The sequence below is a fragment of the Astyanax mexicanus genome, chromosome 23, assembly GCF_023375975.1.
Source record: "Astyanax mexicanus isolate ESR-SI-001 chromosome 23, AstMex3_surface, whole genome shotgun sequence".
NCBI classification, from domain to species: domain Eukaryota; kingdom Metazoa; phylum Chordata; class Actinopteri; order Characiformes; family Acestrorhamphidae; genus Astyanax; species Astyanax mexicanus.
The window spans coordinates 27,604,660-27,620,423 of NC_064430.1; the positions used below are offsets into that span (position 1 = coordinate 27,604,660).

A 15,764-nucleotide genomic window follows, 5' to 3' on the forward strand; every position below is an offset into this window, starting at 1 on the left:
TAAGAGAAGAGTGTGAAGGTTCAATTAGCAGGGTAAGATCACAGTTCTGCTCAAAATATGTGACCAAGACAGCAAGTCTTTGTGATGTATTAAGAGCCACGGTATCCAGGGTAATGTCAGCATACCACCAAGAAGGATAAACCAGATCCAACAGGATTAACTGTGGACGCTGTAAGAGGAAGCTGTCTGAAAGGGATGTTCGGGTGCTAACCGGGATTGTATCCAAAAAACATAAAACCACGGCTGATCAAATCACGACAGAATTCAATGTGCACCACAACTCTCCTGTTTATACCAGAACTGTCCATCAGGACGATACAGTATTGAGGTCTAAAATCAGGAGTTTCAGTTTCATTGTCTAACCACTGTATAAATATATATGAGTCTCACATTTTTAACTGAATTATAACTAAAATAAAGTAACTTTTTAATGATATTCTACATTTTTGATATGCACCTGTATACATTTTGAGTGAAGAGAGCAGTGCGTAGAGTTTAAGGTGGAACACTTTGAATAAATTAAGGTAGAAAGGAGCGAGAGAGATGACTTTGAGAGAGCTTGAAGAAAAAAGCGAGAGAGTGCGAGCTCGAGCGAGAGAGGGGTACAGACAGTGTGATTTATGATGATGAATGGAGGTGGGAATGGGTTGAGACGTGTGTGTGTGTGTGTGAGGGAAGAGTGTGTGTGGATGTGCGATCGGGTCAATATCAGCCTCACACACACAGAGATAAGCGTTTATTAAACATGAAATTAATGATATAGACTCTTCACCCCCGGGTTTAGAGACTGGAGTGAGCTCTCTGTTCACTCTGCGCATCACTCTCTGTCTGTCTGAGCTGAAGAGACACTCACTTACAGTGTGGGTAAATGGAAGCAGCAAACACACACACACACATATTTATTTAAAATAAATGACTATTTAATCAAACAATTCACTGTAGTTAATTGTGATTAATCACCTTTTTCCTTCTTATTACTGATTTTATTTCTTCTAATTTATCTGGCCAGTTGTCCCACCCATTCAGCTGCTACTCAGCTGTATCCCCCATCACTAGTGATGCCACAACACCAGAAGGATGAAGACTAGCACACGCCTCCTCCGATACATGCTAAGTCAGACTCCGCCTCTTTTTGAGCTGCTGCTGATGCAGCATTGCCAAGTAGCATCACAGCGCTAACGCTCGTAGGAAAGCGCAGCGACTCGGTTCTTATACATCAGCTCACAGACGCCTGTGTGGGAAAAAGAGCACCATCTACCCACCCAGAAAGAGAGCAAGGCCAATTGTGCCCTCTTAGGACTCTGGCAGCTGATGGTAAGCTGCATGCCCAGGATTCGAACTGCCATCTCCCGGTCATTATCATAGTGGCTGAGCTTTAGACCGCTGGTCCACTTTGTGCCCAACACAACAGAATCAAGGTAAAATAATCACAGTGGGATTGTATTTATATTCAGATATGTTCGTTTAATTCAGGGATGTCTAAACTATGGCCCGCGGGCCATTTGCGGCCCGTTTCCTTTTTTGGAGCGGCTCGTGAGGTATTTTAGAAATAGAATGAAAGTTGGCCCGCTGTTAAGCAGGTTTTTATGATGTGAGATTCAAAGTTTGAAAGCTAGGTGTCAGAAACAGGCCAAAGACTCTAAAAGCGGAGAGAGTGCGCATTTCTAGCGCAGAAAAACAGGCCAAAGAGTCTAAAAGCAGAGAGGGTGCGCATTTCTAGCTCAGAAAAACGTGGCAAAGAGTCTAAAAGTTAATTAAGGAGTTTAATATTAAGAGACATCATGAAATTAAACATCAATTTGAAAAATCTTAGTTTACACAACACTGTCAAAGATAAAGATAGTAAGTCAAGTAAAATGGTGTGTAAATTAAATAATCAGGAAAAAGTATTTTTTAAAGTGGTATATTTCATTATTTGTTTTATTACAGAGTCTGTGGCCCGTGACTTCAAATATATTTCTCCTTCTGGCCCCCAACAAAAAAAGTTTGGACACCCCTGGTTTAATTGTTTCTTTTTTACTAAAAACAGTCCATTTTTAAAAACGTCAATTCAAAATATGGAAAATGAACAGGCAAAGGTGAATTAAATATTTAATCCACAATTTAATCTAAATAAAAAGTAATCTACATTCTGAACTACTAAGCAATAGCAGTGCTGTGTTGACTTTGCTCAAAACACACAAAAATATATAATATCAAGACAGTACATTATTTTATTTTCTCTGATAAGAGTTTTTTGCCTTAATAAGCATCATAAATGTAGAATTATTTAGCTTATTTTAGGAATAATGGCCTTAATCAGTCTTACTTAGAATTTTATCTTGTTTTAAGTGCTTTTAAGTCACCAGTCAAATTATCCCTTATTTTTTAATCTAAAACTTGACAGGTGTGGTCCAGCTATACACAGTCTATGTTTTTGCCTAATTTATCGGAATATGGCAAAACAAATCACAAAACCACTAAGCACTACTTCATTTTCATAAAAGCTTATTTACAGTTCTTAACTTCTTCAGTGTTTGGCAGAAACCGTAACCAAATCTGAATTTGATTTAGTTGTTTACAGAATGATTTAGTGATGTTTATTCCAAATGCTTTGATTTGTTTGGGCCTCATTTAGAGAAATTTGGCCACACGAGTCAAAAAATGACTAATTAATACGTCGATTTTATAGAAGCTAATTTACAGTTATTAACTCTTTCAGAATTTGGCACAAGCTGGTGTGTTTTATTCTGGGTGTTTTGTGCGTGGCTCCGCCGTCAGAGCCGTAATGAATGCAGAACATATGCCAGACAAAACCGTCCATCTGCCTGATCATAGGCGTAATTGCTTTTTTCTCTTTTTTATAAGTGACAGGCGAATGCATTATTCATTAATTGAACTTGCTGAACACGGAGCTGCGCTTTTGCGTTTTTTTGCGTTTTGGCTGTCAGGAAGGTGGAGGATGGTGGAGATGGAGGGATGCTGCTGATGTTTTTCGTTTTCTTCGGCTTTCTATCTCTTTTCCTTCCCTGCTTTCCCCCCCCGAGCCGTGAGCGTCGTGCATAATGGGATGTGGCATTTGAGTTGTAGTCATTATGAGTCACATGCATTCTCTGTGTGTGTGTGTGTGTGTATGTGTGTGTGTGTGTGTGTGTTCATTAGCGCAGGCTTTAGGCTCTCTCAGGCTGATTTGGAGGCGTAAACTAGCGACAGAAGCGAGACTTTAGCTAATAGAGTCTCAGAATTCCAGGAAGCTCGGGAATCGCTCCGCTCGTTTAGATCATCTGCTAATCCTCTCCGGTTCTGATTCGGCACACCCCCGGGAATACCGCAACTTCATTAGCTGCTGAATCCGCCTAAACACACTCGCTCACACAGCCGAACACTGAGGTGTGAATCTCACAAGATTCAGCAGAAACCATTCAGTGCATCAAGGAATCCCTTCACTGTGATTTCACCACAATTCTGATAGATATTTGGATTCATGGTATCATTAAATTTCTGATTCAAAAGTGATTCATTTCTGCAGGATCATGCTTTTCTCCATTTTTCCTATTTTTTTATTTTTTTTGTTTTGTTTTAATTTATCAGAATAAGACATTTCTTTTGGTAATGATTCAGTGCCTTGTCATTTTGTTTGCATAAATAATTATATTCGGAAATGTTTCGGTGGATCATGAAAGGTTAGATTTTAGCGCAAATTAATAAAAATTGATTCAGTGTATGATATGATGATTCAGTGAATCAAACGTTTAAATTCGACATATTTTGATTCTTTTTCAACTCATTTTGTGTTTCATGGAATTTTCAGCATGATTTGATTCTTTAGGAAATGATTCTGTGCATTAAACAAGTTTAAATTTAACCGCAATTTGATTATTTTTCAATTTTAGATTTCTGCGTGATTCAATTCTTTAGAAAATGATTTAGTGCATTAAAGAAGTTTATTATTTTTTTTATTTAATTATTTTTCAGATAATACAATGCACCATAGAATTTTAGATTTCAGCATGATTCAGTTTTATTTATTTGTTTATTTATTTTTTGATAAAATGATTCAGTGTATCACTAATGTTCCGATTTCAGCATAACTCAGTTATTTAGGGAATCATTTGGTGCATCATATGATCTAAGATTTTGGCTTAGAAAACTATTTGTCCTCTCTCTCTTTTTTTTTTTTAGTTCAGCATTCCAGCATTATTATTTAATATATGTTTTTTTTTTTCTCTCTTATTACTTTCTTTTTATTTTATTATTATTATATATATTTTTTTCTTTTTTTTCCATTTTATTCCCAATTTATCAGTTATTAATTTATAAATTATAAATGTATATATTATAAATTATAAATATTTATAAATTTATAGCCAGTTATCTAGTCAGCTGTATATCCCCAGTCACTAATGATGCCACAACACAAGGAGAGTGAGGACTAGCACACGCCTCCTCTGATACATGTGAAGTCAGACTCCGCCTCTTTTTGAACTGCTGCTGATTCATCATTACCGAGTAGCATCACAGCGCTAACACTCGGAGGAAAGCGCAGCGACTCTGTTCTGATACATCAGCTCACAGACGCAGCCTTGTGCTGGTCCACATCACCCTAGAAGTGAGGAGGAGAAAGAACACCATCTACTGTACCCACCCAGAGAGAGAGCAAGGCCAATTGTGCTCTCTCAGGGCTCTGGCAGCTGAGGGCAAGCTGCATGACTAGGATTCAAACCAACGATCTCCCAATCATAGTGGCAGTGCCTTAGTCTGTTGGACCACCCAAACACATATATGTATAATAATAATGATTGCAATTTTAAAAATGTATTATTTGTAGTATGAATCATGTATTAATTTTAAAAACTAGTGCATGATTAGTGCATTGATTAAATTAATAAGAATATAATTAATGTTCTATATATATATAAAAATAATTAATTAATGTTTATTTCATGTATATACTGATATCTGATAGGGTAGCTCTAAGCACCTGATTGGTGGGCTGTAGTGTCATCACTGCAGTTATGTGATTTTTCTATTTGTATCGTGCATGGCTCAGTCTGCATGCTTCAGTGTAACTCCAGCTTCACGCCGATAAATGTAAACGAGCTCTGTTCTGATTGGCTAACCCCTTCTCGAGCTGTAATCGGGCGCGCTGTGTTAAAGGCAGTGCAGGCTGCTGGGGGCTGAGTGGGGGTGCTCATGTGTAAATGCGTATGTAAATTGTTGTGACATCACAGCCGTGGGGAAATGTGAACAGGCTGTTTTTGCGGCGCGGTTCTTGTATAAAGAGGGAATGTGGAATCTGTACGTTAACGGAGGAGAGTGAAGGCGCTTTTCCGTGATCTGGGCCCTTTAAAGTTTCGTGAAGCAGAAGTTTCCGGGTTGTCAGCAGGACGGCGGCCGCGGACTCGAGTGGCTCTGAGAGTTTACACTCCGATGAGCCGCTTAATGTGGTTCCCCAGCACGACACACACACACACACACACACTACACACACTACACACACTACGCACACTACGCACACACACACACACACACACATCACACACACACACACACTACACACACAACATTCATTCTCAGCTCCAGCAGAGAGAGAGTGTGTGTATGTGTGTGTTTGTCTCTCTGCAGGCTCTGACTGATTTGCATGGTTATTGGGCCTTTGCCCTCCCTCCTCTCTATCTCTCTCTCTCTCTCTCTCTCTCTCTCTCGCTCTATCTATCTACATCTCTGTCTGTCTCATACTCTCTCTCTCTCTCTCTATATATATATATATATATCTCTCTCTGTCTCATACTCTCTTTTTCTCACTCTGATACTACCTTAGACTCTTTCATACTCTCTCTCTCTCTCTCTCTCTCTCTCTCTCTCTATCTATATCTCTGTCTGTCTCATACTCTCTTTTTCTCTCTCTGATACTACCTTATACTCTTTCATACTCTCTCACTCGCTTTCTATTTTTCTTTAATACTCTCTCTCACTCACTTTCTATTTTTCTTTAATACTCTCTCTCACTCACTTTCTATTTTTCTTTCTTACTCTCTCTCTCTCATTATCTAATACTCTCATATTCTCTATCCTTCTCTCTCCTTCTCTCTCTCTCTCTCTCTCTTTCTCTCTTTCTATCTATCTATATCTCTGTCTGTCTCATACTCTCTCACTCGCTTTCTATTTTTCTTTTTTTACTCTCCATCTCATACTCTCAATCTCTTGCTCTGATTTTTCTCATACTCTCATATTCTCTATCTCTCTCTCTCTCTCTTTCTCTCTCTCTCTATCTCTCTCTATCTCTCTCTCTCTATCTATATCTATATCTCGCGCTCGCTCTTGTTATGTAGTAATTAATAGAGTGTGTGTGTGTGGTACTTGAATATAGTGCAATGTGTCGTGTGCTGCGGGTCAGTGGTGTAACAGTGTGGAGTTTGTTACAGACTAATAGTGTAACAGTATAAAAAGTGTTAGCGTTCACTGGTATAACACTAATTTGGAGCGTGTTACAGGTCACAGAGTGTGTGAAATAAAAATATGAAGTTAATGCTGTAGTGGTGCAACAGCTTGGAGTGCTCAGTTGAATAAGAGTGGGGAGTCAGTGGTGCAACACTGCGCATAATGTTACAGGTCAGTGGTATAACAGTGTAAGGTGGGTTACAAATCAGTAGTGTCATGATAAGAGATAATGATAAGTGCATTACAAATCATTAGTGTAACAGGTGTATCAGTTGGAGTGTATTACAAGTCAGTGGTGTATCAATGTAAAATACATATCAAATGTTAGTGTGAGGTATGGGTCAGTGGATTATGTTAGAAATTCATAGTGTAAGAGTGCAAATTGTTTTAGAAGTCAGTGGATAAATAGTATGCAGAGGTTTACAAGTCAGTGGTGTAACCATGAGAGGTCTATTAAGAATCAGTGGTGTAACAGTGTGGAGTGTGTTACCAGTCAGTGGTGTATCAGTGTGAAGTGCATTATGAATTAGTGTTGGGACCATAAGGAGTGTGCTACAGGTCAGTGATGTATTTCAAATCCTTGTTGTAACAGTGCAAAGTGTTACAAGTCAGTGGTAAAAAAGTGTGGAGTGAGTCATGGGTCAGTGGTGTAACAGTGTGGATTATGTTTATAAGTCAGTGGTGTGACAGTGTGTAATATGTTTATAAGTCAGTGGTGTGACAGTGTGTAATATGTTTATAAGTCAGTGGTGTGACGGTGTGTAATATGTTTATAAGTCAGTGGTGTGACGGTGTGTATTATGTTTATAAGTCAGTGGTGTGACAGTGTGTATTATGTTTATAAGTCAGTGGTGTGACGGTGTGTATTATGTTTATAAGTCAGTGGTGTGACAGTGTGTATTATGTTTATAAGTCAGTGGTGAAACATTGTGTATTATGTTTATAAGTCAATGGTGTGACAGTGTGTATTATGTTTATAAGTCAGTGGTGTGACAGTGTGTATTATGTTTATAAGTCAGTGGTGTGACAGTGTGTAATATGTTTATAAGTCAGTGGTGTGACAGTGTGTATTATGTTTATAAGTCAGTAGTGTGACAGTGTGTATTATGTTTATAAGTCAGTGGTGTGACAGTGTGTATTATGTTTATAAGTCAGTGGTGAAACATTGTGTATTATGTTTATAAGTCAGTGGTGTGACAGTGTGTATTATGTTTATAAGTCAGTGGTGTGACAGTGTGTATTATGTTTATAAGTCAGTGGTGTGACAGTGTGTATTATGTTTATAAGTCAGTGGTGTGACAGTGTGTATTATGTTTATAAGTCAGTGGTGTGACAGTGTGTAATATGTTTATAAGTCAGTGGTGTGACGGTGTGTATTATGTTTATAAGTCAGTGGTGTGACAGTGTGTATTATGTTTATAAGTCAGTGGTGTGACAGTGTGTATTATGTTTATAAGTCAGTGGTGTGACAGTGTGTATTATGTTTATAAGTCAGTGGTGTCACAGTGTTGATGGTGGTATGCAATGTCCCCTAGGCAGATCATATATAGACTATATAACATATTTTGCAAGAAATCTCTCTATCCATCCATATATCCATACTATGCTTCTTTCTTCATGCTGTCTAAGCCTCCGTCTCTCTGTCTGCCTCAGTGTTTCTCTCCTCTTGTATTCCCTCTCTTCCCACGTTCCATCTTCTCCGTGTCCTCAGAGCGTTGCTGCGAGGCTGGGGCTGTATAGAGCGGAGCGGCTGTCGGCAGTAAACAGCGGAGAGAGAGCAGATTGAAGGATAAAGCCTGACAGCGCTGCAGAATAGCGAGCCCTAATTATGCCATTATGCTGGCTGGAAATCAAGCCGAGCGACGTGGATGTGATCTGATTGTTACTTTTAATATCAAATTCAATTCGCTTCAGCTTTATAGCTTTTGTACATTCGCACGACTGCAGCGCATAACAAAAAGCATTAAAATTATAGGATAAAAAAATGCGATAAAGTTATTCCATAACCAAAAGTGTTCAAAAGTTTTTAGAAGCCAACAATGAAAACTGAATTTCAAGGTGCTTTCACTACTACTATTGTTTGGTCTGGACTCACTGACTTTTAGTTTGGGTCTGAACTAGGGCTCAACGATTAATCGTTTTTTTTTTTTTTTGAAATTGCGGTTTTAATGGGCGTGATTGTTTAATCGCAAATGTGTTTGCGAGGACACAGCCTGCTCGTCTGGAGAGGCATTACAATGTTGCGCCATGTGCCCCATGACATCAACGCATTTGTAGTCCTTAGAGTGCTGGGGATTGTAGTCTTTGGGCTCATAGTCACTCCCGTGCTCAGCGGGAATGAGCTGGCACCAAGGTGGTGGAATGAACTTCCACTGGTTGTCAGAACAGCAGAGTCACTCGCCGTCTTCAAACGTCGACTGAAGACACATCTTTTCAAAGAGTTCCTAAACTAAAAAAAAAAAAAGTTCCTAGGGTTCTAAACATGATTAAGTTCTATGTATCTCTTGATCCTAGTCTAAAAACTAGCTTTGGATATCTGAAGTAACTTTGAAGCACTGTTGTAAGTTGCTCTGGATAAGGGCGTCTGCTAAATACCTTAAATGTAAATGTAAATGTAAATGACAGGAAGCGCAGAACGAGCCGTGGCCAGCGTGTCAGTGTCTTAATATTTATGTCTTATCATTGAGTTCTGTCCAAAAATAAATAAATGCTGTGGCACTTTGATACATGTGGTTTGAAGAGAAAGAAAATGAAGATTACTACATAAATGCAAATTATGTATATACTCACTTTTTTCTTTGTTTATTGAAATTTAAAAATAAAACTGACAACTACATTTAATCTGGTAACCCTGGTAATATTTTATGTGGAAAGAAGTTTAAAATTATATTTGATAGATATGTAAACCACTACAGTCCAATATACTCGCCTCTGAGCCACGGAAGAGCTTGTGCTGTTGTTTGCAGCAAATGCTAATACTGCTCCAGCCTTAGTGCTGGAGAAACTACACTGAAACTCCTATATAACGCTGTACTTCAGCAGAGTGGCTTCACTGCTCCTTACAAGTTAACTGGTTCAACAAGCTACGTGGGACCGCTAGCTGATAGCGCCCAGGGTTACCAGAACACTCAGGGCTCCTCAGTGTAGCGCTGTCGAGCGGCATTTACTAGCGCTGAGCTCTGCTAACCATAAACGGAAACATAACGCGTTTTTCAGGAAATAAATCTGTGTAGATTAATATCCAGCATTAACATTTACTTAGATGCCCCCATTGGCAAAAAACTGCTGAATTAGAAGGGAAACATGGTGACACCCGTGTTCCTTACTAGTGTCACTTAAAATGCGCCATATAATTTAGTAATAGTGTATAGAACATTAGCAGAAAATGTGTGCAAATGCATGGGACAGTACATTTCCAAAGTTTTCTGCAAGCATATTCGATTCACAATGTCAAGTGTATAGAAGAAATGCATTATAGAAGGCATCATTACCACCCACAGTGGACAGCACAGCAGTGGACAAGGGATAATGATCGTGACCGTCTGTGTCTGGCTAGAATTGTCTGTGCGACCCAACAAACAGCTAAAATTACATCCACATTCAATCAATGCAGCAGACCCAACTTACATATTCCACAGCTTAGTGGAACATGGCAGCAGTCAGGACGCCACCCGTAGGACACTGTTGGTTTAGTAGTGACACTGAGGTGTTTAAAAACTCCAGCAGCACTGCTGTGTTTGATACACTCGTACATACAGCACAACACACACTCATACACCTCATACACCACCACCATGTCCTGTGGGGATTTTTTTTAGGAAGTAATTTTATACTTTTTCTTTTTTTTTTTTGCTTTCAGATGGCGACGGCTCCCAGGACCACCTGCTGCCCGTGTGTTTGGATAAGGACTGTACAAAAAGCGCCATTTACCTGGCAAAACCGAGCCAAGATAAGGTACATGACCCTCCATTATCACTCCATCACACACATCTACCACATCCTCCTCCCATAATCCTCTGAGGAGAGAAGCGAGAGACCGGAAACCCTTTTAAACTCTGCTCGGGGTCAAACCTATTATTTCCACTGTCAAACTGAGTCCAAAGACCCTTTTATGTAGTCGACACTGGCATTTACTGGAGTGCACTACCACACCTTTATACCACTGCTTTATAGTTTTCTTTAATTATTTATTATTTATTATGGTGAATTCACTGATAATAAACTAAACATACAGTAATTAGTCACTCTTGTCATTATTATTCACTCTAAAGAGAAATTACTTTAGCATACATTGTAATACACAAAGAGACAGTTTTTTCAGACAAAGAATAAAAAAAAGCAATATTTTAAGTTAATATGCAGTACAAGTCTCATTCTTCATTTTTTCCTACATAGTAAATGAATAGTGAAGTGATTCAGACTATGAAGGAACACATGAGGAAACATGGAGTAACTTAAAAGTGTTAAACCAAACTAAAATACTCTGTGAAAAAGCATTTAGGTGCTGTTAACTTGTGTTAACTTGTGGTTTCTGAGGCTGGTAACTCTGATGAACTGATCCTGTACAACAGAGAAAACTCTTAATCTTTCTTTTCTGGCGAGGTCCTGATGAGTGCCAGTTCCATCATAACATTTTTGATAGTCTTTGCGGTGACTGCACTTGAGGATACTTTTAGAGTTCTTGAAATTCTTTTCTTAAAGTTATATTTTCTTTTCGTTAGTTCTTAGTTCTTGCTTCTCATAATCTGGATTAGAACATTACTCAAGTAGAGCTATTCACTGTATACCTGTAACCCTACCTCTTCACTACTTTAGACAACACAAGAAATTCAAGTAATTAACTCTTGAGTTCAGCACAGCTGTTACCTGAAAGCCTGAATTCCAGGTGACTGAGAATCAAGGAGATAAGACACGAGCAAAAGAGAAATAGAAGAAGTGAAGAGAAGAGGAAAGTAGAGGAAAAGAGACTAAATGAGAGAATAGAAGAGAAGAAACAATAAGATTGAAGAAAAGACAAGATGGGGAGAATAGAGGAGACATGAAAATAAATTAATAGAAAACAACAGAGACGAGAGAAGTTAGTAGACAAGAGAAAACCATGGGAGAATAGTGAAGTAAAGAGATTTAACAAGAGATGAGAGGAGAACAGAATCAAGTAGAAGAGAAGAAATAGAGGAAAAGGGAAGAGGAAAATAGCAGAAAAGAAAAGGGAATACACTAGATGAGACAATACAGTAGGAAAAAAATAAGATAATAAAATAGATAAAATAGATAATAGAAAAAAGAGACTAGATGCAAAATTAAAGAAGACGAGAAATGTATAGAATGTTAAAGAAAAGTAATTCAAAGAGAATATGAGACTAAAGGGAGAATAGAAGAAAAAGATGATAAAGAAGAAGAGAGAGGAGATAAGAGGAGATATTCAATAATAGGAAAGAATAATGGAAAAGAGGACAGGAGAACAGAAAAATAGAGGGAAAACGAGGAGAATAGACAAGACGAGACAATAGAGAAGAGAAAAATAGAGATGAGACTAGAGGGGGAAATAGGGAATAGAGAAGAACGGTATAATTCAGGAGAAATGTATAGGAAAGACAGGAGAAGAAGGGAAGCTGCAGGAGAGAAAATATTATAGAAAAGTAGTACGAACAGAAAAGAGGAGACTAAAGGGAGAATAGAAGAGAATGGAGAGATGAAATGAGAAGAGATCAGTAAATAGACAAGAGAGAAAATAGGAAAACAAAATAAAGAAGAGAAGAGAAGAACTGCATTGGAGAAAATATTAAAGAAAAGATGTAAAAAGAGAAAAGAGGAGACTAAAGGTAGAATAGAGGAGAATGAAGAGATCAATAAGATGAGAAAAAAGGGGATAATAGAATAAAGTATAGAGGGAAAGAGAGGAGAACAGACTAGATGAGACAATAGAGAAGAGGAAAACAGAGATGGGACTAGAGGGGGAAATAGAGGAGAATGGTATAATTCAGGAGAAAGAAGGGAAACTGCAGGAAGTGAAAATATTAAAGAAAAGTAGTAAGAAGAGAAAAGAGGAGACTAAAGAGAGAATAGAGGAGAATGAAGAGATGAAACAAGAAAAGATCAACAGGATGAGAGAAAAAAGGAAAACAGAATAAAAAAGAGAGGACAAAAGAACAGAAAAATAGAGATGAGACTAGAGGGGGAAATAGAGAAGAGCGGTATAATTCAGGAGAAATGTATAGAAAAGACAAGAGAAGAAGGGAAACTGCAGGAGAGAAAAAATTTTAAAAGTAAGAAGAGAAAAGACGAGACTAAAGGGAGAAATAAATGAGATGAAATGAGATGAGATCAGAAAATAGACAAGAGAGAAAAGAGGAGAACAGAATAAAGAAGAGAAGAGATAACATGAGACTTTAATAGAGAATGAAGGAGTGAAGAGAAACAGGAGAAGAGTAGATGAGAAACAGTAGATGTGTAATAAAGGGAAAGGTGAGAGCTGGCGGTGGCGTAGTCGGCAGAGTGATGCAGCGCTGTATAATTAGTTGCCATCTCCATTTGTGCCGTTCCCCAGAGACGTCTTAATCTACCTAATGTGATAGAGTGTGTGTGTGTGTGTGACAGTCTGCACCATCTGCTCTTGAGGTGCAGCAGGTATGAAACGTGTGTGTGAACGTGTCACAGACAAAAACACACGCGTACACACACTCTGCTCATCAGTGTGTGTGAGAGATCGTTCTGTTTCCCATCCTGCTAATCTGCTCGTTATTGCCTCTGTAAACATGAAGCTTCACACTCATTGGGCTGATTACACACACACACACACACACCTACTCTACCAACTTCATTACTGAAGGGGTCTTCTGTTGGGGTCCGACTGAATCTGAAACATCAGAATGTACAGAAAACACTTCTTACAGCATAAAAAAATTCTGATATCGTTTTAATCTGATAAAAATTACACTGTAGGTTCAGTTAAACACAGCATTATTGGCTAAAGGCCATTCAGCAATGTTCACACATCATACACTTCAGCAAACTGCAGAAACCTACAGACTTACACTCTTTGCTATCGTAATGATGGGGAAAGTATTCCTTGTGTGTATCCTGTCCTTTCTTTACTTTTTCTCTTTTCTTTTTCTCTCTTCTCTATGATCTGTCTTTTTTGTCTTGTCTTGTTGTATTGCTCATCCTGTTTTTTCCTTCTCTTTTTCTCCTTCTTTTGTATTCTCCGTTTCTTCTTATCTCATCTCATCTCTCTCATATCATGTTTGTTTCTCTTCTACGCTTTTGGTCAAATCTCTTTTTTTTCTCTTGCCTTTTTTTTCCTCTTGTCTTTTTTCTTGTCTTCCCCCCCTCTTTTTTTTCCCCTCATCTTTTTTTACCTTCTGTTATCTTCTAATTTTGCTTCCAGTTTGTTTGTTTTTTTTTCTTTTACAGCATGCTCTTCTTTGCTCTTTTGATCTCATCCTTTTCTCTTCTTATGCTTTTTTTTATATCGTAACGATGGGAAAAGTATACATTGCATGTCTCCTGTCCACTCTTCATTTTTCTCCTTTCTTTTTTCTATTATCTCTATTTGTTCTTTTCTTGGCTTTTTTCCTTATTTTATATTCTCCTTTTCTTCATGTCTCATCCCAAACTTTCTTGTATTGTTGCCATTTTTTTCTTCTCCGATCTGCCACATCTCTCTTTTTCTCTTATCTTTCTCTTTTCATCTTGTCTTGTCTCTTTTTTCTCTCTTTTCTTCTCATCTTATCTACTTTACCTTCTGTTATCTTCTCTTCTAATTTTGCTTCCAGTTTGTTTGTTTTTTTTTCTTTTCTTTTACAATATGCTCTCTTCTTATCCTTTTTTCTGTCAACTGTGCACTGTGCAGCTTGATTTAGAGTGTGTTAGTGTGTCTTTGTAATCGTAACGATGGGAAAGTACACCTTGCACATCTCCTGTAAACTCTTCACTTTTTCTCTGTTCTTTTCCTCTCTTCTTTATTCCCTGTCTTTTTTTATCTTGTTTTGTCTCACTGCTCTCATCCTGTTCTCTTATTGTCTTTTTCTCCTTCTTTTGTCTCCTCCTTTTCTTCTTGTCTTACACCATCTTTCTTTTATCATGCCCGTTTTTTTTCTTCTCCAATCTGTCACATTTCTGTTTTTTCTCTTACCTTTCTCTTTTCTTCTCGTCTCGTCTTGTCTCTTTTCCCCTCCCCTTTTCTGTTCTCCCTTTATCTATTTTACCTTTTATTATTTTCTCTTCTAATGTCTTTTCTTTTACAATATGCTTCTTTCTTCTCTCCTCTTTTGATCTTATCTTGTCACATTTTTTCTCTTCTTGTTCTTTTATCTTCTTGTCTTATTTTTACTCCTTTTCACTTATCTTCTCTCTAATATCTCCTTTCTTTTCTTGTTTTGTTTATCTTGTCTTATCTTGTCTTGTCTCGCTCTTCTCAGCTCTCTACATCTCTTCTCTTCTTCTTTTTTTTTTTCTTTTTGACCCAGATTGAATTTGACTTAATCCCTAGATTCAATTGGATTTTAGTCCAGGGCTAGTCCTGAACCATGTTAATCAAACCTGTAGCTGTAGACGTTTTCTACACTTTAGAATTTGATTGACTCTTCTACTGTACTGTCTGTTTCTCTCAGCGAGGGGCGGGTCAGTCAGTACCTGAGAGTTCATGCCGTGTGGTTTATTGTTTTATACACAGTGAGGTGGATCGGTCTGGAGCATCTGCTGCAGTACGTGACTCTGGGCTGTGTAAACTGTGATTAGATCAGGAGAGTGAGATGTTCTGAAGCTCCTGTCTGGTGTAGAAGTTTTTACGCTGTGGATTTAATTAGCGGTCTCTTCGCTTCAGTGCATCTTCACTGAGCTTTGTTTTAATAACAGAGTGCCGTATATACTGATGTATTGTTTGTCAGCTACCTGAGCTCAGATACACCCCCCCGCCCCCTATCTTCCTCACTTTTATTAAAATATTTATGTTTATAATATAATTTTTGTATTGCTGACATACAGTTTACCATTTAGCCAAAATTAATGGGAAACCTGTTAATTAGGCATAGAGACTATCCAGTAAAAAAAAAATTTAGGAAAAACAGTGAATGATCAGGTCTCCTAATACTTTAGTCTGAAAGAGACAGATTTTTAGATTTGTTTTAAACTCAAAATGGCAAAAAAATGTTTTTTTTTTTTTATTTATGTATTTATTTGTTTTTTTGTTTTTTTGTGGGGGTGCACAGTAAATAGGATTATAAACTTTTATGTAAATCTGTCTGTTCATATACATATATATCTATCTATCCATCCATCCATCCATCCATCCATAGAGCTGCAAAGCTATAAAGCTATATTATACAACAGCTAGTTCCGACCTC

General features: G+C 37.9%; 1 protein-coding gene across 1 annotated transcript in view; it reads left to right on the plus strand.

Annotated features, from left to right (window-relative positions):
• itfg1 (integrin alpha FG-GAP repeat containing 1) overlaps positions 1–15,764 on the plus strand; it is a 215,490-nt gene that overhangs the window by 71,553 nt on the left and 128,173 nt on the right. Inside the window, exon 9 of the mRNA XM_049470889.1 lies at positions 10,280–10,374. Coding sequence (XP_049326846.1) covers positions 10,280–10,374 — 95 coding nt within the window. The remainder of the gene's footprint in view (positions 1–10,279; positions 10,375–15,764) is intronic.